Raw genomic sequence first — 23,803 nt, forward strand, 5'->3', positions numbered from 1 at the left:
GTGTGTGTGTGTGTGTGTGTGTGTGTGTGTGTGTGTGTGTAGAAAACAGCTATTTCTTCATTAAGTTTGATAAATCAATATCAATAATCTTGAAGTGCATTATTGGAAGGTAATAAAAAAAAGTAAAATAAATAAAATTGGACTTCTCTCCTTTAAAAAGAATTAAAACTCTCCCATTAATTTTATTTTTGCACTTATTGCTTTATCACGAAATTGATTGAGAACTGCAATAAAATATAAAGATTTAAATCTCATAATATTTCACAAATTTTACTGTTCATCGAGCATGTTGCACGACGCATGTAAGCCCTGTTAAAATTCAAGTTTTACCCATATATTTCACCAATTAAATAAATTCATTATATGCTAATTACAATTATAAATACGGGCATTTAACCCTTGCCATTTAAAAACCTATATGCTTTGAAATTCTAGTAAGGTTCTCGTTCAGTTGTAGCCATCAATGAGACAATTTGAAAGTGCTTGATTGATAAATAGAAAATCTTTAAAATTCTTAAAATTAGGCATACAATTAGTTTTAATTGTATTGGAAAGTACGGACATATTCAATTTTGCATTTGAAGGCCATAAAATTGGAATTCAATTGGGTAGAGAATGATATTTTTCTTCATAAGAGGAGAAAAATCCATCCCTGTGCCATATAAAGACGATAATGCTTTATGAACCTAAGATACATTCTCGAAACAAACAAATAAATAGAAACTGTTAAGGAGCTTAAAGCACAAATTCTCACAGCAAGAAAACTTGAGCGCAAAACTGAAAGAATAAGAAAAACGCCTGACCACATGAATGCTTGATTGAAGTAACTTTATCGAGTAAACAGTTTTGCAAGTACAGCAACTCTCCTTCAATTTCATCCGTAGGTGAGATATCTAATATGTCCATATTTTTAACAAATTCCAATTGGTCCGAATTTGCAGCAATGAGCAAACAACCCTCGACTGCCTTGGCATCAGTGGTTCCCAATTTATCTGCACGAACAGCCATTTCAGTGGAAGCATTCTATTATCAACATGATCTGACAATGAAAAATGAACAATGCAACATAATATAAAAATATTTCGTACTACAACAGATAGAAATTAACAGAATCACACCATTACAGCTAGCTTTAATGATTCTTTCTTTGGGAAGTAAGCAATGCTGAATTTGAAGTTCTCTCAACTTTTTCAGAATGAATGGATGAATAAATGAACTTGAACATGGCCCAATATTTCTGCATTCATAGAATGAGAAATTTATAGGGTTATACAAAAAAAAAAGAAAAAAGCATATTATCATAATACTAACGTAACAAAGCTCCAAAAAATCAAATGGCTGTCAGAAAAAAAAATAAAATAAAATAAAATAAATTTACTGGTTGTTTGAGTTGTCAGCCAAACTAGCATCATAATCTGGACACTCTAAGCTGTCAGTCTTTAGCTCAACAACCCCAGCCTCATAGTTTTGATTATTTTCCACAAAAAGACGTGAGCAATCTGGTACTTCTTTCAAGTCACCTCCTTCAGTTTTATCTGGAGTTACCACCACTTTTTAGTTTGATAAACCGCCATCCGCAAGATAATCAAATAATACTCATCCAGAAACTTAGATCTAAGAATATGATATCATCAAAGTATCACTGTAGTCATGCAAATTTTTCATAGTTCGTAAAAACCATAAACAGCATTTCTACACATCAACATCCATTCTTCACTTTCAGAGACTACATGTTTTTCTCTCGCTTAGTTCCCGGATGCAAGATTGTTGAGCAGTCTCAATTTTCCAGTTCCAATGTGCTGAACAATGCCTATTGGAAAACTAGCCCGGAATAAACAGCAATTAAATTTCAAACAAAATTTCTGACCGACTGAATTATGGAGAATGGATACATGTAAAAAAATCATATCCAAATCAATGTTTTTGGATAATGGATACTTAGGGATAAGACCTGTTCGATAAGCAAACCAGTATCACAACTTTATATTTCAAAAGAAAAGTTCAATACTGTATCAAAGTCAGGAGTCTCATTAAATAAAATAAAAAAGGAAATTTTTTAAATAAAATACAAATAGGGCATCGTAAACAAAAAAGGGTGCTTATAATTTTTGGAAAGATAGCTATACAGTTTAAACTCAAGCTAAACGAGATATGATTCTAAACAGTACAATGAATAAACCTCTAAGAATATTGCAAATGTTTAATTTTCTTTATGCATTAACAAGTGCATTAGTTTCATTTTGTTCTGTTTTTCATCATGCTTAGCTTTTGAAAAATAGTTTTATTTTTTTGCAAAATATGATTTAAAAATCACAAATTTGAAGTCCACCGCCTCAATGAATTTATGACATATTAACTAGTGGAGCAGCTCATTTCTATTCAAGAGTATTATCATTTAATACAATACAGTGGAACAAAATAAACACTATGATATGCAAACATCCTGACCTATTTGTATCCAGATTATTCAAGACTATTGTTTCGCCATAACATTAACTACCACCAAGCCTCAAACAAATTCATTTTTCATAACCAAATGTATTACAGAAAGCTCATGTTGCAATGATACCAGATAAAAAAAAATTTAACGCTATAAAGAATTTGATGATGTCTTCAAGGCATAAGAAAAATTAGGATAAATGATAATGCTATATCAATAATATTTTGATCGTTTTTTTGCACTTTACTAGCATTTCTTACAAAAGAATATATGTGATACCACACTTGAAAGTTTATCTGAATTAAAAACTATAAAACTCTCATCAGAAATATTCCTTTGCATTAAATAATCAAAATAAACTTTGATACGAATAATAAAAAGATTATAAAAAAAATCAGCCTTGGAAAGGGCTTCCAAGCACAACAAGTAGCTAAGGTTTGATTTTGTTATGCAACGTGAACGATAAATTCAAAATAAAGAGTCATTTATAGTTTCTCTAGTGTTGATGGTTTTTCTGGTCGTAAATAAAACTAAAACATACAAAAGAATTTGGAAATAAAACTATGAGTACTCAAAAATTGCATGATGAGCTATTTTTACGGACTTGACAAAAACATCAAAACTAAGCCAAGTGTGATAACTAAGAATCACAAAAAGGATGTTCATGAAATAAAAATAGAGTACAAAGAAAAGTGTGTTAAAATGCTAAAGAATAGCACCTCCTAATAAAAATGTTGTTGAAAATAGGCTCTGTTATGACTATTTAGAAAGGAGAGTTAAATACATATCATAATGGCGGTAAACAAAATCAAGGAAACAAGCATAGAAAGAATGGCAATAAAAACAGTAGTCCGGAAATTGTAAATTAAAACTTGAATAAACTAAAATTAACACCACATACAGCACAAAGAAAAAAAAAGGAAGAGTAATAAATTCAAGCTCAAGCAGTTGGACTAAGGCTAATCATAATTATACATAATAATGAAGTAACAAAGCATGAACAATTTAAAAAACTTTCTTCTTAACAAGTTGACCAGAAATTTTGAGAAAATGGAATCAAAACCTCATGTAACACCAAGCATGAATAAAAGATCCTGAGGATTCATAAAGTTCGCCACAAATAATTTTTATTAGCCATACAATGAAGAAGATCTCACTTAACACTCATCAAGATAACCTCATTTACTCATCAAGATAACCTCATTTAACACTCATCAAGATTAATAGAGGAAAATCCATGATGCCTAATTCAAATAAAAATTTGGAAACGGCTAACAATCTGCAATTCTGGGGATTTCAAATAAAAATTAAGAGAATTAGAGCTTGTTTGGGATCAATTTTGTTTTTGTTTTTTTTTTTCATTTTATTATTTATATTTTTGCTTCTTAAAATATGCTTATTTAGTGTGTTAATTACATGTTTTAATTTTTTATTTAAAAAAAAAATTAAAATAGTTTAAAACAATCAAAACACTTTTAAACACTTTTAGATGTTTTGACTGATTTATTATAACTTACCAAGTATATTTTGTTTCAAATCAAAACATAAAAAAACAAATAAATATAGAAAATAAAAGTAATCCCAAAAAGCACCTCAGTTGACACATCAGTTACCTAATCAATAAATTTATACTTTCACATGAAACTAAAAGAAACGAGAAAAACTGACAAGAAATTTAGTGGCTTGTATAATCTAAAAAATAGGAAAAGAATATCTAGAGCCCTAATTAAATGATAATATATGATGGATTAACCATATGGTGGTTGCTACTAATGCAATTATTAATGAGAAAATTATAAATGTTATTAGTGTATTAATGAAAACATTATAAATGTTATTAGTGAATATACAATATAAGTTGGATTAAAACATATTTGAAATGTCAATTTTACGAAAAGATGTGTGAACTATTAATAACAAATCTCAAATGATAGAACTCTTTTGAATAGGATGTGCTACGATAGGATTCATAATTACCATGAAATAGAATGTTAAAAATAAAAGATTGAAACTATACTTGATTTGATAGTAGCATAAAATCTTGCAATAGCAAAACTATAATATAAGAAATGAGAGAACTAGGTTATTTTCAAAAGTCAACTTACTAAATCATAAATATTAATTAATATTTCAAAGAAAAGAAAAATAACTCGCAGAAAAAATTGAAAGATATTTTCATAAAAATTTGAAGTATTAATCAAAAATTATTAGAGGTAGATGTAAAGTTTAGAAGTATAAAAAAACTAAACCAAACAATTGAAGTAGGATAAGAACGTACAAATTAGGCGAGAAGTTAATCTTTTAGGAGAAGTTTTTAAATAGATAAAAAACATAAAATTGAGTCTAGCTTGATGATGCCTCATCCGTGCACTCCCATCGCCTCTCAATCAATCTCTAGTTCTTCACACACAATTTGACGAGTATCCTTGATTTTTTTAAGTATTCTTTTATCACTTCAACATTTATATTTTCCACTGTTTTCTTTTAAATTGATGAAAATTTTTGTTCAGAGTGCCTCATTATATTTGTTGGAAATTATTACCTAAATTAGTTTATATTTGAATAATTAAATAACTAGTGTATGCACAAGTTTCTGCATAGTTTTTGGTTGTGTAAAAAGATTTCTACAAAAGTAGATTTAACACCACAAACCATATTCAACAAAGAATGGATAAACGTGATAAAGCCTACTCTAAATTGTAGGAATAGCAAACAATGGTAATGAATAAGAGGATATTCAGCTGCGTCTATGAGTTCCAAGTTTGCATGCTTATTTATGACAACATCTAAAACTAAGAGAATTACAAAACAAAATATCTATATGACTGAACCCAATATTTAATACACTAATGATTCAAGAAGATAAAAGCATACCTTCATCTTCATAATACTTGACATAAAACTAAGAGAATTACAAAAAAATATATATCTGACTGAACAAGTAAATATATAGTAAAAAATTGACTCAAGAAGATATAAGCATACCTTCATCAACATAAATTAGCTCTCTGGAAGCATTTGATTCCACAAAACCAGTAGTATTTCCCATGGTCTAAGAATATTCAAGACAAGAAATTCATACATTAAAATAAGGGCCAGCAAATTAAGAATTTGAGTACAAGTCAGTTTGCAGGAAATTAAATAAAAACGGCTAAAGTTATCTTTCTAAGAGATTTATAAATTAAAAATTACCAATTCAGAATGTGGATTTCAAAATTTTCTAAAAGCCAAATCCAACAAAAACATCATAATTCTCAATCACATGTATCACAAATTAGAACTGAAATTTGTTAGGAAGCACATCATTCCATGCATGAGAATTATTAAAAAATAAATATTTCAAGGACTTCAAGTTGTTTGTGTCCCCAACGAGAAAACTTGTTACAATTCAGAAGACAGAAAAAAAGGCTTTCCAGTTTAATCAGTAGAGTATATTGGGTAAAATGGTTGACAATACTTATTCACCCTGAAAAAAAATAAAAGCTAGAAATGATAATATGGCCATATCTGATAAGATACATGCTATTCGTTTATTTCGCTATATCATGTGAACCTAGAGTTTTCAGAATGAAATAAGATGACGTAGCTTGGGGCTAACAAGTTCCAACCTAGAAGTATATAATTCAGGTAACCAAATGCTTCATTCAACAGCATATTTTCAACTTCCACCTCTTCTAGAAGTTTTCCGGAAGAAAAGCTGCTCAAATGAAATAATAGAAGAAATGCATAAGATTATTTATTTTAAAACAAGAAACACGTAATAACATTTTAGATACTCAGGAAGGAAAAACCATATGTTGAAGATGTTGTAGTTCATACAATGACAGAAACCGCGACAAATTGGTAAACCTGGATCACCATAAATCATGCCAATCATGATTAATTAAACTGGTGATGTTATAACTTAATCACAAAAGGACTCATCATTTTCTTAAGCACTTCTAAGTTCTAGAACGAGAAAAAACAGGCTACACATATATTAGTCTCTCTTCCAACCTCTAAAGGAAAAAAGCAGCTTAGAGTGGCACGATCATAGCACCATGTCAGAATGACGAAAGCAGATGAAAGTTCACCAAGCCTTCCTATCATCTGCTCTAGGTCTTATTAAGATAACTTGGTAGAAGGCAATCTATAAATTATTATTTCCGGTTTGAGCTGCTAAATATGATATCATTAGTGATATATGAGCGACTATTGCCAAATTATTTTGATCATAATTATTAAAATTCCTTTGCATTCCTCTAAAGGATTCCTTGCATATTACAAAAAATGTAAAAGCTAACGGAGACTAACAAATTGAAAGAAATGCTTCCTTTGTGAGTGATTTCAATTATTCCCTCCACTAGCCTCGACATTCTTTGAGCAATGATGCACAATCATGATGCAAGCCGTAAGCCTCAAGGCGTTCTAAGGTACAAGCCTCGGAGTTTGAACATTGCAGAGTCAATATTAAAGGTAAAAAAAATAAATTAGCATCATAACTTATAAACATATTAAAGAAATAAATATTAACATTCTAACACATTACGAAGTGGCAAATTGCATCTATATCAAATAAATAAATTGTGTAAACCGCAAAATATCATGTAACAACTTGCACAATGTAAAATTACAACGTGGACATCAACTGATCAAACTAACATAAAAAATGAAATAAAAAAAACATAAAATATCAAATTAAGACATAAGAGGAGTTTAACATGATAGATTTCCCACTTATATTGTCCAACAAAAAACATCCATAAATCTAAATAAGAACTTAATAAATAATCAAAGGCCCTTAACACTATCATCACTTAAGGGGTCTTCATTAAATTAATCATCATAATGAATGATTTTTTCTCGTCTTTCCTTCAGTTGAGTCTCAGTTCTCTCTTTTTTTTTCTCTTCTTCAACCCCAGCGGTGATGACTGTGACTGCAATGGAAGCAATGTGTGGCGGAATCGACAACAGAAAAGCTGACTAGGATGTTTTCATGAGAGGGAGATGGGAGATCCTATGTGAGAGATGTAGGGCAAGTGTGGGTTGCAAATTTGGTTCAAAATCAAACCATCTAATATAAGGGGAAAAAAATAGACAAATGAGGTAGAAGCCTCAATATAATTGAGTTGAGACGTTGCCACAATTTGATTAAGGAGAGGCGTATGTTGTACTTGTCATACAACTCAATATGTATTTTGTTTAATTATATCAAGGTGCACCTGCACAATTTTAAACATGGGCATGTGCTTTTTAAAATGGACTCGATGTCTTTTTCAAACATGTATAAGGCAAGAACATGGCATCTCCTACATCGCAAACTATGTCGTACTTATTTACAATAACTTTGAACTCGGCCATGGTGCACACATGGCAAGGACATAGCAAAACACGAATGCGGGACACGATGGGCACAGGCCAAGACATAAATAAAAAGGCATAGTTGTTTGTATTGAACCGACTCATTTCTTATCTCCTCAAGCCAAGACAATGAAGATAAGAAAGATGCAAAATACTTTCGAAGATATAACGATGATGAGGCTCTTTTCAAAGCCAAGCCACCATTGTTATAAAGTTGTGATATGAAGAAAAAGCTTACGGTGAATTGTATTTTGTCTCACCCAAGATTCAAAACAAAGGCCAATGGTGTGTTGGTTGGGCTCCTATAGGTATACAATCTACTTCATGGATATTTATAAAATTTATTATATAAAAAATATTTTATGAATGTTGTTTGGAAGTTTAACTCTCTTTTGAATTCAATACCACAGCATGAAGAATTATCAAAGTTCCATTTGTGTAGAAATCTAGTTAGATGCTATTTAGTGGTGTTATATGTGATGCTAATTTAGTAAATTTTTAGATTAGGTATCTCATTAAATTAATTGTTATTTTACAATTAAAATGGATTGACATTTATGAATACTTATTATTGCAAATTGTCATCTTTGAGTGTGATCAATTTATGTAATAACGATAAATTCAACTAGATAAAATTATTTTATATCATGTGTTAAAAAAGTTTATGAAATATGTAAGAGTACATGCCCATGTTTAAAATTAAGTCCATTTTAGAAGGATGTCTACAAAGAACGATTAAACAAAGTTAAATTCCTCCAACTTCTGAGAACTCACAAGTTACCACTCGCATTCACCAATGTATTACTAAAAAGAAAAAGAAACGCATAGAACCAAATTAAAAAACTATATCTGCAACTTCAAGTTCTTCAAGATGACAATCTACAATATTTCCAAGACGCACACTGATATTAGCACCTGTTACCATGTCATTCATACAATCGCTAAAGAAAATAACCACAGCAAAAATTTTATGATTACTATTATATTGAAAAAAAACTTCACCAGATGAAGGCAATGCATTATCATCAATTGAATCATGTTTATTATTATTTCTTGTGAAATTTAGAAGGAGCTTTTTTAGAGAAAAAAACTCCTTAATTTTCTCGTTCAACTAATACAAGCAAAAAACAAATATATAAATAGCTCTGACTAACCCTCATACAATTGGAGGAAAACTCAAATCAACATGATGAGAAGAGAAATAAAAACGAAATAATGGATAAAGAAGGGAGAATAATTTCTCCCTTTCAACTACAGTTATGGACCCACGGATTCCTAAACGGCTAAACCGTGGGTGGACCCATTTGGTTCAAGGTTATATGCATATCAACACTCTCCCTCAAGTTGGGATGTATGACATCCTAAACTTGCTACTGAGATCAATAAATTGATCTTGAGGAATAGCCCTAGTAAGAATGTCAACAATTTGATATTGAGTTGGATATAGCATAGCCGGACAAACCCTCCATTGACCATCTCCAAGATAAACTGCATGTCAATCTTTATATGTTTGATTCGACCATGGTGTACCTGATTCTTTGAAATACTAATAGTTGATTGATTACCATTAAACATCTTAATGGTGTTTTTGTTCTCTATGTGTACTTCCACTAGTAATTTCTTCAGCCACATCCCTTCACAATTTCCTATGTGACAGATAAATAGTTTTCTACAACTCTTTGATACCTCCCTTTTTCAATTGGGTGTAAACCTCTCCTTTTGATGTTTGTTAATTGGGATCCACAGAAGAATCTGTTGGTTTGCACCCCAACATTCATGTCTCCTTTAACAAGTCAAGAATATATTTTCTCTAGGATATGAAAATGCCTTTTCTGGATGTAGCTATTTCCATTCTCATGAGGTATCTTAAATTTCATGATATTTGATTTTAACTCAAAAGTCATTCTTATTTTGATTGTTTTAAGTTCCCTTACATCATTGCCTATAAGAATAATGTCATTTACATATACAATAAGAATGGTTATCATAAATTGTTGATTCGATTTCATAAACAAAGTGTGATCAATCTAATACTGATAATATACATTGGCAAGAATAGTCTTGTGAACATTTCAAACCATGTTCTAGGAGATTATTTCAACCCATTCAATGATTTCATTAGTTTGCACACATGTTTTTTAATCTTGGAGATGACTCCATATACACTTCTTTCTCAAGATCTCCATTAAAAAATGCATTTTTGATGTCTAGCTGATGTAATGGCCAATCCTGGTTGACAGTCAATGACAGTGATGTTTTTACTGTGTTGAATTCTTTCACTGGTGCAAATGTCTCTTGCTAGTCAATCTCATAAGACTAAGTGAACTCTTTTACTACAAGTCTAGTCGAATCTTTTCTATGCTCTCATATTCATTTAACACAGAATAACCATTTGCGCCTATAGTTTTCCCAAGAAACAGGGTTATTATGATTCAGGTATCGTTCTTTTCAAGGGCAAGAATTTCTTCTTCCACAAGTTTTCTCCATGCAATAATAAATAAGGCTTCTTGGATAGAATTTCGGACATGCACGATATCCAAGTACCGAACAAAGCATTTCTAATAGGATAATCTTTCATAAGTCAAATTCTTTCATCAAGTGTTTATTTCTTATACTCCTCTTGTTTCTCATGATGTGTTGGCCCAACCGTTGTGTAAATATTTAGGGTGTGTGAAGTTAGTTCGAGTGATTTACATTCCTGACTTTGCATATTATCCCTTACATACTAGGTAGATTTTTTTTTGGCGTACACACGGAATTCTTGATTCTTGGTGGGAGTTGTGTGAGGATTTAGTGGAGTAATAGGTTCATTTTCACATTAATTTGAGATAGTGGGGATAAGAGTGGGTTTATCAAGGATTAAAAGGAGATGAACTTGAGGTTCGTGAATGGAATCCCAAATCTAATATTCTCTCCAACTCTCCCCCTAAATGTTAAATTTGGTATAATATAGATGGGTTTTAAAAAAGGTGACAACCATGAAATTGTATATTATTTGTGTTTCTAGAGAGTAACATTTATACCCACTTTATCTGAAAAATAACCCCACAAAAATACATTTGATTGACCTGGGATGAAATTTAGTCTGATGTGGTTGATGTAGAAGAACAAAAGCGACGCAAGTAAAGTGGTCAGTTAGACGTGAATGAATGAGTATCAGGTAAGATATTATGAGGACATTGAATTATTTATTAAAGTTTAGCACTCTGTTGGGCATCCTATTGATTTATTAAAGTTCAGCACTCTGTTGGGCATCCTATAAGATAAATGGATGTGAGAATTGCATCCCCTATAAGTGTTTGAGTACATTATTAGTAAATATAATTAAACAGACTACCTTGAGGAGATGTCTATTCTCTCTCAGCCACACCTTTTTGTTGGGGCATGTCAACAAATAAGCTCATATGAATGATGACATTTTTTGATAGATCAGGGTCAAGAGTAGAGTTGTAGTAATCTTTTGCATTATCGATTTTAAGAATATGAACTTTGAAATTTGGTGAGGATGATGTTGTGAAAGGTTTCAAATGTGCCGACAGTTTCAAATTTTTCCATCATGAGAAAGGTCTAAGTGATTTTGACGTGATCATCAATTAATGTGACAAATCATCTAACTCATTTGTATCTTTTTATTTTTGAGAGCCCCCAGAAATCACTATGAACTATAGAGAAGGAATGTGTTGGTTTTTATTTCAAACTTGGGTACATTTGTTGAATATGTTTGACAAATTGGCAAGTTTTACACTAATAAGAATTAGGCTTTTGGTTGATAAACGAATAGGGATTGAATTTTTTAATACCATAGGATTAGGATGTCAAAGACGAAAATGTCATAATATAACTTGACTCTCATGAGAAACAGACTTGGATACAAAACTCGCATTGATATCACCTGCCATGTGATAAGATGCTCCCGACTTAACTCAAATGACTTGAATGGTGGAATGGAACTTTTGAAATGGGAGTCCTAGTGAGCAAATAAAATTCATGATACATATCAACACTGTCAATCACCTTCACTAAGTTCACCACCTAAAATTCACACATAAATAACACAATTCATATCAAAAGTGTATTGATAGACAATAAATTGCACTTAAGTTTATAACCATAAAGCACAGATTGAAGTATATTGTGAGTTTCACACTTACTCTTCCACAGATGAGAGGGAGACATCTACAGTTTTAACTGCAAGAAGATGTTTACAATAATGAAGCATTGGAGAGCATTGATATCACCTGCCATGTGATAAGATGCTCCCTAGTCAACTATCCAAGACTAATTCTTCTTGTTGAGAGCAACAAGAGCAAATGGAAGACTACCTTAATATTTTAGAAGGCTCAAAATATTCTCCCAGAAGGCTTTGAAAAGCTTAAAGTTGTTCCTTGTTAAACGAACTATGTTTATGAGGCTTTTCTTCCTTTGATATTGTGTTTGTTTGATTTTATTGATCACCTTGAAATTTGTTGGGCATCCAATTTGTAGGCTTCCCATAAATTTTCCAATACTTCTCCTTAAGATGACCATGTTTCTAGCAAAGTTAACATCACGGTATGTTCCACTTTGATTTGTTGTTGTGAGATGATTTGTGAGTATAAAACTGGATGGTCAACATTTTATGTAGTAGCATTGCTTTCCATCATGAGTTTCTTCCTACTCTCTTCCCTTCGTACTTCAGCAAAGGCTTCATGAATTGAGATTAGATGTTTGGTTCACGTGATTCTTCCTTTGACTTCATCTAGTTCCTCGTTGAGTGCTAGATGGAACTTGAAAGTTCTCTTCGTTTCAGCAATAATTTTGTAAAAAGTCGAGTCTTGTGAGCACCTTCATATGCATGTGTTGACCTCATTTTTAGTGATGTCTAGTTTTCTTCTAAGGGTTTAAGGTGTAGCCTTAGGATTCTCCCTTTGACTATCTTAGAGCCTTAGAAATGGGACCCACCTCATTTTTTAAATTCAAACTATTTTTATACCCTTTTGGAGTTCTGCATGTGTAGTCTTGGCCTCTAGCATTTAGGAGGTTGAAACTAACATGAGGAAACTCAAAAGAAGTCCTTATAGGATCATTAAGCCCTAGGATTGTCTTATGCACAATTTGCATCTCCGTGCGCACAAAACTCGCAATTCGAACAATCGACATATTTGTTTACCACAATTTGTATCGTTTGCGTCGTTATTTGTCGAAAACTTAAATTAAAATTTTGAAACAATCGATCGCAAACTCGAAAATTTTAATAAAAACGAATTCGACGTATTTTGACCCGATCATCGACGAGATTGTCCAAACGACCCCAAATGACAAAACGGACCACGTCGGCGCGTCCGAAACAACGAAATTACCTGGAAAGGACATCTATTTTGATATGGTTTTGTGCGGGAACGAATTTTGTCCAAATCAACGAGTTTTAAGTCAAATATTAAAAAAATTGATATAAAATAATAAAAAAAGAAAGAAAATACTTAAATCACTACCTTAAATCCCTAATTCGCACGTATGCCCCGTTTCTCCAGTTCCCGACCCAGACGCGACTCGCCCGAGCCCTCTCCTCTTCGTCTGCAAGCACGCCTTAACCCGGCCAAACCAAGACCGAACTCTCTCCCTCCTTCACGCGTCTTCAATTCGAGTTCCCCTCCTTGTACACTCACCTCTGCCTAAAGTTGTTCCTTGTCACCATGCTCTCTTATTCCACATGCTCCTTGCCGCTCTGCCTTCATCTACTCGCCACTCCTCGTGTGCCCTTGTCGCCACTAGCTCGGTCCTTCTCACGTTCGGCTCACCGCTCAGGTAAATGCAAGTAAGGCTTCTCCTCCTTCCTGGCTGTAAAAACCCCACTTGGGGAAAGGTTTCTATTTGTTGTTAGTTTGGAGAGGGGGAGGTGCTGCCAAATCTTTTTGAGTTGGTGCTCGCTGGAATCCTGTAGCTTGTTCCCTGTGCTTTCTTCTCGATCAACCAAGTAAGGTTTGGGGTTGTTGCATCTTTATATTTGTTCCTTCTGTTCTGTCAAAGTCTCATTGCAATATTCTTATTGATTATTTCCTTGCTTACTTGAGTTGCTGCTTTTGATATGGCATTTATCTCTTGAAGTTTAATTACTAAGAAAGTCATGATATCAGGAAAGAAGAAGCTATATTAGAACAATATCGTTCCCTTTGTTTTCTTGGTCAGAATGCTTTGAGATTCCGTAAATAACAATGCTTTAAGTGTTGCGCATGCAATTGCCCCATTTTAGATATAGTGAGCAGTTGTTTAAAAGGCATGAATTGGGTGGCGCGTAAGTGGATATTGGCTATAATTTGTATAGAATTTGGAGGTAATTGTTTTATTTTATTTACCCTGTGCATGCTATTTTATTTACCCTTTATTTACCATGTGCATGCTCTCTAATTTCATGATGGCATTAGTGCTTTTGCTTTCAATCATTCTATTATTTTTTTTATCATAATGGAGACTGGTTTTGATTTTTATCGTGAGAGGTGTCCTTTTTAGCCTGTTGTCCTTATGAATTTGGAGATACCGTTTATGTTTCATAAATTGGTTCATGGAATCATTTGTGAAGCTGTGCTTTCATTATTTCTGTAAACTGCAGTTTCTAACCAGTTTTAATGATATTTTGGGTTGTAGTTTGGCCCTGTTTTGGCGAGGCTTCGGAATGCGGTTTGGCCCTATTTTGGCGAGATTTTGGGCTGCGATTTGGCCTTGTTTTGGGAAGAGTGGTGCACTTGTTTTAGTAAAGTTTTTGGGCTTTAAAAGCACGTCTTTTGGGTTGTAATATTTGGCTTGTTTTGGTGGTATTTAGGTTCTGTTTGCTCCCTCTCCTTCCTTATCTACATCCTTCATGCGAGAATAGTTGGCCCCTTATATAGATTTCGGGAGAAGTTTAGGTGGTGTGCTTTGTAGTATGAGGACATTGGAGGTTCCAAGCGAGTTTTCTCAAATTTGTATTGTTGGAGGTTAGAAAGGGCTTTAAACGTAGTTTTGAGGGTGGATCCACCCTCCACCTTTTTCGCTCTTTCAAGTGGGTTGGTCCCTCCACCTTTTTCGCTCTTTCAGGTGGGTTGGTCCCTCCACTCTCTCACCTCCATTTTTCTTCTTTTCTTTTCTTGCTTCTTGGTTTGATGTAGGTGCTTATGTCTGAAGCATAAGCGTACATATATAGTCGTCGCTATATATGAACCATCAAGCAAGATTGTAAGTAGGACGGTTTCGGGGTTCAAAGGACAATGATGAAAAAAGCATCTAGGTATGTGTGAGAGGTTTTAGCACAATCCTGACTCAGTGACTTTGAGAGAATAACGGATTGGCATTACAACATCTCTAACACTTAGTAAAGAGTTACCACTTGCTTTTACAGACAGTGGGAAGTTTCAGCCTACCAATATGACTGACTAATTAACTTTTTAAAGCATGAAAATTCTTTAAGTGATATATATGTACAAACATAATTAACTAAAAAAAATCTTTCAATTGCATGACAAATCAAATTTCTTTTGAAAAATGAAATCATTCCTAAATATTTTATGAAAATTTCACGGGTTAGCCATATGAACTAGGTTAGGGATTACCCTTTTCTGAGACTGTCAGGTCGGCGACCTTTTACTTAGTGTTAGATCGCACATGCATGGTGTTGACTATTTTGTTAGGGCCCCCGGGTCTTGATTTTGACCCAAGGTCCTGATTCTAAGTCCACTCCATCCCGAATGTTTACGGTTTTCTTCGGTGTTCTGTGCATTTCCTAGAATTTTCTTCGAGTCTTCGTGGGCGGGTCACTCCCAATTTTCTTCGAGTTTTTTGTGAGATGCTTTGTCGATAGACTTTTACACACATATACATGCATGTTTACCCTGCTAATAAAATCCTCTTCTATACTTGTTTATTTCTACCTGTAATGTTAATCTCATTTGCAAGAGCAGTAGACCTGCCAAGTACATAAATTTATTTTAGATTTATATCATTTTATTTTCTTTGTTGCGCACTTTACTGTTCTTTACTGTACATTTACTGTGTTTTCTTTACTGTTGTTTTCCTTACTGCACTTTTTACTGCTTTGTTTTACTGCATCTTCTACTGTTTCCTTAATGTATTATACATTTTAGAATAGGAGGACACTAGTATGATTTTATAGGAGGTACCCAGCAACAGATCACCGACTTAACAATTACATGTACATTTAAGCACAACATTAAACCTAAAAGTGCTACAACGTGGAACTTGAAATTAACACCGTGGACAGCACGACGAGAATGTACAGAAGAATAACTTCGACAGATCTACAACAACAAATCTTTCCTTAGAATTAAATAACAAATCATAGGACTTTGAGGTAGTCTGTCTAGCGCAACATGAATCTTCACTTTATCTTTTAGACCTTTGCACAGTCAGGTTGTGCAATTTAAGCCCTAACTCGCTTTAGATTCTGAGATTGTTGTCTGATTCGACGTAAACCATCATATCTTTCAGGCTATTTGTACGGTCGTATCACACAAATATAAGTCCTAAATAATAAAATTGACAGGATGAAACATCAAATAACTTCTTCTCAAAATTGAAGTCAAACAATATGATAGTTTGGGAAGTCACCGAGGTTTTTCTCCTCAGGATCTGTGACATCCCCTACTTTTCTTTTCTTTGATTCCAGAAATAAATGTTCTTATTTGGTCCTTTTCCCCACTTGACTATGTCCAATCTTGGAAACCCTAAACTTTGAATTCATGAAGATAGATACCTTAGATCATCATCGAAAGTTCTCTTAAATAACTTCAGTCATTTGAGAGGTAATTAACTTAGGGATTTGCGTTTATAGAGAGCTTTAAGAACTCGAGTAATATAAATCTTATCTAATTCTTAATATTAAGAAAGGGAACTTGTCGGTCAACATAAAGGTTAGCAGAGTAAACGGATATCATACATTCTTTAGTTTATTTAATTGAGTCTCACGGATAAGTGATATGTATATTTCTCGGGATAGGTATGTCACTGGTAGTTTTGTGCTCGTTTATTTAAACTATCATCTACATGGGATCGGTTCGGTCACGTATTTTTAAAATTAGACAATTATTTTTCAAAACTATATAAATTATATTAAATCAAATATCTCTTTTCCAATTTAACGGTCGACAGATGTTTTATCATATCTAGTTGAAATCAATATCTGAAAAGAGTGTTGAAATATTGAGTAACATTTAACTTACTCTGTCACAGGTCATGTAATCTAGTTTCAATGTCAAACAACTATGAAATTTTGTAAACACTTGAATGGGTTTCTCTTTCAACATTCTACATTTCTTTTGTCATTTTGTACGGGAGGAAGTTTCTCTAATTTTCATGGTCATAGAGTTAACAAGCCTTAACATGAACATGTGATGTTCAATCTTCCATGTCTGATGTTTAGGATAAATAATTTGTTATACAAATTTTTTTTCAATAAAATGATCATCTTTTCATTTACCACACATGTAAATGAACACAGATTGAGACTATTAGAGAAATTTGTTGCAATGTAATTTGTAACTGTTGATCTAGGAAAAGATTTCAAATGTTGCAAAACCAAATATCCTAGGTTCAAGTTCAAAAGTAAATTTTGAAGAGAGAGAAATAGCTTTCATGATAAGGTATCGACAGAAAGTTTCATCAGGGAGAAACTATCTAATGGCAGATTCCAAATTTCTTCCGGAGAGGTGGAATGCCTGTTGTAATTGTTGATTTTGGAAAAGATTTCAAATGCTGCAAAGCCAAATATCATATGTTCAAGTTCCAAAGTAAATTTTGAAGAAAAAGAAATAGCTTTCATGATAAGTTGTCGACATAAAGTTTCATCAGGGAGAAACTGTCTAATAGCAGACTCCAAATTTCTTTCGGAGAGGTGGACTGTCTGTTGTCGGCATAGAATTTGCACTAGAGAGATAAATGAACTACAAATGACACAGAATTTTCCCCTAAGAGAGAAATAGTTTGTTGTCGGCATAATTTCCACTAGAGAAACTATCTGTCATCGGCACAGGATTTCCACTAGAGAGGGAAGATCCAACCAAAATTGACGCCAAATAATGAATATATATACAACTCATACCAAACCTCATAAAATTATAGGGAATTTAAATTATTGTGAAAAGAAGGAAAGAAAAAAACGCAATAATGGATGATTAGAGGAGAATAATTTCTCCCCCTCAAATGTAGCAGCGGACCAACGGTTTCCTAAATTGTGGGTGAGGCCCATGTGGTCCACGGTTATATGCATATCAACATTTCTCATACATGATGGCTGTGAGGATCTAAAACGTCTAGAAACTTGATTGTATCTCAGTCCATTATGATACCGGAACTAGATAAAATTCAGCGGAAACACGAAAACAAACTTTTGCTAATTTAGAAATAGGGTTACATACAAACGGGAAAAAAAATACAATAACAATCCAACCCTGATTATGACCGGAGAAGAAGATCCGAGGGTGATGATGGTGTCGGCAAGGTGACAAGAGGGAAAGGGTTGAGGGTTGTAGACTAGTTTGGAAGGCTAAGAAAGTGTGGATGGATGGCAAAAAGATTGGACAGCAGGTAACGGTAGTCTGGACAACAGATCTGCGATTGGACAGCAGGTTGCGAGGCTGCATGGCAGGCTTGGAGGGTTTGGACAGCCAGTTGGATGGCTGGAAAGTGGGTGAAGGCAACTGGGGAAGGCTAGAAGTGATCAGTGGCTAAGGGGAGTGGAAGAGACAAGTTAGGGAAGATAAAAGGGGAAGATATGCCACCACCTCAGAGTAGGATGCAGCCATAGCATCACAACCTCCTCGGATACAGCCATAGAAAAGGGAAGAAGACCCCACATAAAAAATCTGAAAAGCAAACACATCAAAACTAACTATAAACTTAGAAAACAAGCATATAAATAGACCTAACTACGTGGAAAACAGGAAAGGAGCAAGTACATCAAAACTAACTCTAAACTTAGAAAACAAGCATATAAATACAGACCTAAATAGGTAAGAAACAAGAAAGGAAAGACGACGAGAAAGGAAGGAGGAGAAAAGGGCAAGCGGCAATGCTGCCTTCCCCAAATTACGCTCAATCCGGGCGGGAGACAAGAAAGGAAAGTCACATGGGTCGCTTGATTACGCTCGTCACTTCAGACGTTCGGTCCCCTAGATAGTCCCCTATGCCAGCCAGTTCAACAGGTTGGCTTTGTTTCCCTCATCTGTGCAGGAAACTATCGCACTAACGTCGGTCTCTCAGGGTTGGGAGAGCTTCAACCTCATTCATCGAAGCTTTTGGTTCCTTCTCTCTAATCTTGGAGGCACCTAGGTCCCACTATCAACAGCACTATCGGCCAGAGCATCAATGAAATTGGCACCACTTGCGCGCCCATGTCCTATCGATCTGTGAACTTGAGTGTGGTCCATGCCACAACTGCTAGATCCTCCCAAGCTAACCCATAGTCGAGCCAGTCTGATGTGCCGCAACTGCAGCCTGAATCTTCTCGTCTCGTGGTAGAGCTGGTGATATGGCGTCGGCTGAGAGATCTTGACATTCTCTTTGGCGCAACTATCCCTTCTCTGAAGCTGGTTTCTCAGTCCTTTCATTTTGTGTCGCCAATAGAACTGAACCCACTAACACCGCTCTGCTAGTAAAAGTTTCATTGATCTCGGGCTCTGTTGAAGGGAGTAGAATGATGCGTTACCCTCCTTGATAGATGACTATGTGTTTTTGAATCTATCATGTTGAGTCCTCCAGTCAAACTGCCACAATCGTCCCAATAGGTAGTGGAGACATACATAGGAACCACGTCACACTGCACCTGGTCCTGCAGCTGGCCTCCGATAGAGAACTCTACCAAACATCTCTGGTTGATGCCGATTTAATTCTCCTTCAGTCATGTTAGTGAGTATGAAAGGAAGTGTCTCTGAGTCGTGAGTCGCAATTTCTCTACAATCTGAGTAGATACCACATTCATACTGCTCCCGCTGTCGATGCTAAGACTGCATATATCTATTCACTGCTCAAAAGGTGTAGAAAATGTTGTGACGCAACCACTGTGAATCCCCCGTGTCCTCGATCTACAAAATCCATCGAATCACAAGTGCTTCTCCCTCATATGGTGGAAACTAATGCACCTCACCCTATTCATCAGCTTTCTCCTCATCGCTAATCTCTTCCACGGCATCCTGATCTGTTCATTATCCTGCTAATGGGACACTGGAGGCTATGTGGTCGTAGTCGTGGCAACGGTAACACTTCCTAGTTGTTACAGTGTTGGAGGAGCTACATTTCTTCTGCTTCTTCTCGCTTAATTCGAAGTGTCACTCCCTTTCTTGGGGCTTGCTTATGTCTCCCAAAGTACTTTTGTGGGTTGTAAGAGACTACTTGTATGGAAATTGTTGCCTGAAGATTAACTGTTTTCTGTTCTGCTTCTGTTGTCTCTCCACCTTCAGGACTAATGCCTGAACATCTCCAAGTGAAGAATAACACTGCAGTTATTTAACATCGTTGATAGCTAGCTTCAAACCCCCCGATAACAGACTATGGTATGCTCCTCTGGTTCGACCATATCACACTTCATTTACAATTGATCAAACTCCTTCATGAACTCCTTTACTGATAGATCCTCTATTGCGAATGGTGGAGTCTTGGAAACATATTCTGGCATTAATGGGGTTGGAGGTATTTCCTCTGTATCGCCTTTTTCATCTTCTCCCACCTGATAATCTTATCGTTGTCTTCCATTTTTCTCCATCTTTGTAAGTTCTCCCACCACAAAAAAGCATTCTTCTTTAGCTTGATGGCCGCTAATTTGACTCACCTATCCTCTAGCACATCTTTATACTCGAAAATTCACTGAACAAGTTATAACCAATCAATGAAATCCTTAGGATCCATACGTCCTTCGAACTCTGGTAGGTCGAACTTGATGTCGAAGTCCCTGTGCCCTCCAAATGATATCTCCTCTCTGTGACTCTCCTTTGGAGGGGGATTCAGACATACCTCTCTAGACCTCCTCTAGTATTGAATTTTGAAATGTCGTGGTTTATCTTCTCATCTCTGACATTATCCTTATGGAATAGATTTATATATTCATTTCTTTCTCCTCTTCGACTCTGCAGATCTCGGTAGAACTTCTTGTGTTAATTCTTCAATCTCTGCAAGCCTTTGTTGAAGGCGATAGAGCTTCCGTCTTATTTTTTCCCAGGTAGGCTCGGGCATATATCTCCTTGGTGGCATGGCTAAGGGAATAAGGAATAGGAAAGAAAAAGTTTGGTTTATAGTGGATGCTAGCAAACCCTAGGATAGACTAGGGTTGAGCTAGCTTTAATACCAAATGATACTCGAACTAGGTGGAATGGAAATCAGTGAAAACACGAAAGCAAACTTTTATTAATTTCGAAATAGGGCTACAACACGACACAAACGGGAAAGGGGAATACTATAACAATCTGACCCCCGATTAGAGCCGAAAGAGAAGATCCGAGGGTGGTGGTGATGTCGGCAAGGTGACAAGGAGGAAAGGGGGAGGGGTTGAGGGTTGTAGGGTAGTTTGGAAGGCTGAGGAAGTGTGGGGGGATGGCGGAAAAGCCAAACAGCAAGTAACGGGAGTCTGGACAGCAGGTAACGGCGACTAGACAGCAAGTTGCGGGGCTGTACAGCAGACTTAAAGGGTTTGGACAACAGGTTGGATGGCTGGAAAGTGGGCCAAAGGCGGTTAGGGAAGGCTTGGAGGAGTTAATGGCTAAGGGGAGTGGAAGAGACTGGTTAAGGGAAAAAAAGGGTAAAATATGTCACCAGCTCGAAGTAGGATACAGCATAAGCACCACTACCCTCTCTGATACAGCCCTACAAAAAGAAGAAGACTCCGCGTAAGAAATATGAAAAGCAAACACATTAAAATTAACTCTAAACTCAAAAAACAAGCATATAAATAGACCTAGCTAGGTGGGAAACAAGGAAAGAAAGACCACGAGAAAGGTAAGAAGAGAAAAGAGCATGCAGCAATGTTGTCTTCCCCAAATGCCGCTCGACACTTTGGCATCTGGACCGGGTCCCCTATACCGTCCCTTATCCCAGCCGGTTCAAACAGCTAGTTTTCGTTTCCCGCATCAGTGTGGAAAACTACCGCACCCACGTTACATTGTGTCATGTAAACAAGAAGCACTTGGACCACCGAATCTAGCAACTAAACCATCAGATGATAGTATACAGCTATTTCTACTTTTCAAATTGCACGAAAAATGTCACAAGTCCACAAAATTATGAAGCGATTAACATTAATTTCAACTTCAGGTCAGAATGAATGGATATGCACTGTTCCTGTAACATCACTTGAAATGTTCGGTTAAAACATTCCAAAAAATAAAGTCAAGCAGTTAAACAAATTCATAAGTAAATACCAACATATAGGTGATTCCAAGAAAGCTAACAACACATCTAGCACTAATGCAACATTAGCAAAATTCATTTTCCTATGATCAATAATCTGAACAGATAAAATAAAAGCGTAAAATAAAAAACCCTATCAAAACTTCGGAATAGTAATTAGGGTGACATAAGAACATAATCACTGTATTGATTTTAAATTTTACCTTTTTGAAAATTGTGGTGTCATCAGCTGTATTTTGAGGAACAATCCCATTATCAGAAGCCACAAAGTCTTCAATTTTATTTGACTCTGCAACTCCACCACCTGGTCTTAGCTTAACCGCCAAATTTTTTTTATCAAAGTTTGAATCAGTTTTCACCGCCTCATGGGAAATAGAATTAACTTTTTCATCTAGCACTATGTTGTTATTTTTACCCTTACGGGTAATTTTTATCTTGGGCAATCTTTTCATAGGTCCGCAAGTAGGCAAAAGCTTTCCAACCATGTTATCTTCACTCATTGTACTAGGATGCTCTGTGCTCGAAATGCTATCATTATTTTCAACAGGGGAGGAGTGCTTTGAACAGAAAACTCGCAGCTCAACCTGCACAAATTTTCAAAGCAAAGACATAAATATTAATAAAAGTTAAACAAGAACTAGAGAGGAGCTAAGAAAGACACACATTATCAAGACCAAACTTTCCCCAGATCTCCATTTGATGTTTAGCAGTCCTAGCACAATTAGGATGGAGAGATGTACGGCATGTTCCTGAAGAATTCATAGAAATATAATGTTAACAAATAATGAAATACGAGTAGAGTTGGTGTAAAAATAATATTAACAAAAAAAAGGATGAATCAAAATTTATTGGTGAGTAGAATTGTTGTAAAAAAAATATTTTTTTTAAAAAAAGAAGAATCAAAATTAAAATTTATATATCAATACACCCACCCACCATACATACATACATTTTTTTTTAAAGGAAATCGATATTTGGTAGAGGCCCAAATATCGAGCCCCTGCGCAATCCAGCTCCATGATGAGAGCTCGTGTCATGTGCCTATAATTCGACCCCCCACGCACCACATGTGCCTATAATTCGATCCCCCACGCACCACGGTAGGGATCGAACCGTTGCCAGAGGGGACTTACGGTGACCCTGCCTACCAACTGGACAAGGAATGCAGCACACTAGAAAAAGAATGTGGCACATATATATATGATGAATTTGAGTTTAGAATTGAAATTGGGGAAATTTGGGATGAATTTGGCAGGAATTAGAGGTGAATTGGAGTAATTGAGTCTTAAATTGTGATTTTAGCCTAAATTGGTCAAATTGGGCTTCATGAGTTTTCTAGATTGGTTTTGGAGGTGTTTGAAATGATTTTGGAGGTTTTTTGAAAATTTGGGCACCAAGGGCATTTTGGTAATTCTAGCAAACTAGGGGGTATTTTGGTAATTTTGAAAATTTTAGGGTGTTTGGGGTAGTTAGGATGGTTTAAAAGAGTTTGGGTTGGTTTTTGGACAAAGTTGGGTGGTTTGGGAAATTTTGAGGATTTTAGGGTTTCAAGGGTAATATGGTAATTATGAAAAAGTTTAGGGGCAAAAGACTAAAATTGAGTATTTAGTTAAAATTGGGGTTCAATAGGATGTCAATAATAAAATTACGCTTATATATATA

General features: G+C 35.1%; 1 protein-coding gene across 2 annotated transcripts in view; it reads right to left on the minus strand.

The window, feature by feature from the left end:
- LOC110030069 overlaps positions 1–23,803 on the minus strand; it is a 51,939-nt gene that overhangs the window by 25,275 nt on the left and 2,861 nt on the right. For both annotated transcript variants that reach the window (XM_020732616.1, XM_020732614.1), the window contains exons 2-7: positions 22,805–22,890; positions 22,345–22,725; positions 5,426–5,492; positions 1,379–1,535; positions 1,119–1,237; positions 804–992 (exon numbers count right to left, since the gene is read on the minus strand). In XM_020732616.1, the coding sequence (XP_020588275.1) occupies positions 804–992; positions 1,119–1,237; positions 1,379–1,535; positions 5,426–5,492; positions 22,345–22,725; positions 22,805–22,890 (999 nt within the window). The remainder of the gene's footprint in view (positions 1–803; positions 993–1,118; positions 1,238–1,378; positions 1,536–5,425; positions 5,493–22,344; positions 22,726–22,804; positions 22,891–23,803) is intronic.

Source organism: Phalaenopsis equestris, unplaced genomic scaffold (assembly GCF_001263595.1).
Source record: "Phalaenopsis equestris unplaced genomic scaffold, ASM126359v1 Scaffold000648, whole genome shotgun sequence".
Lineage (NCBI taxonomy): Eukaryota > Viridiplantae > Streptophyta > Magnoliopsida > Asparagales > Orchidaceae > Phalaenopsis > Phalaenopsis equestris.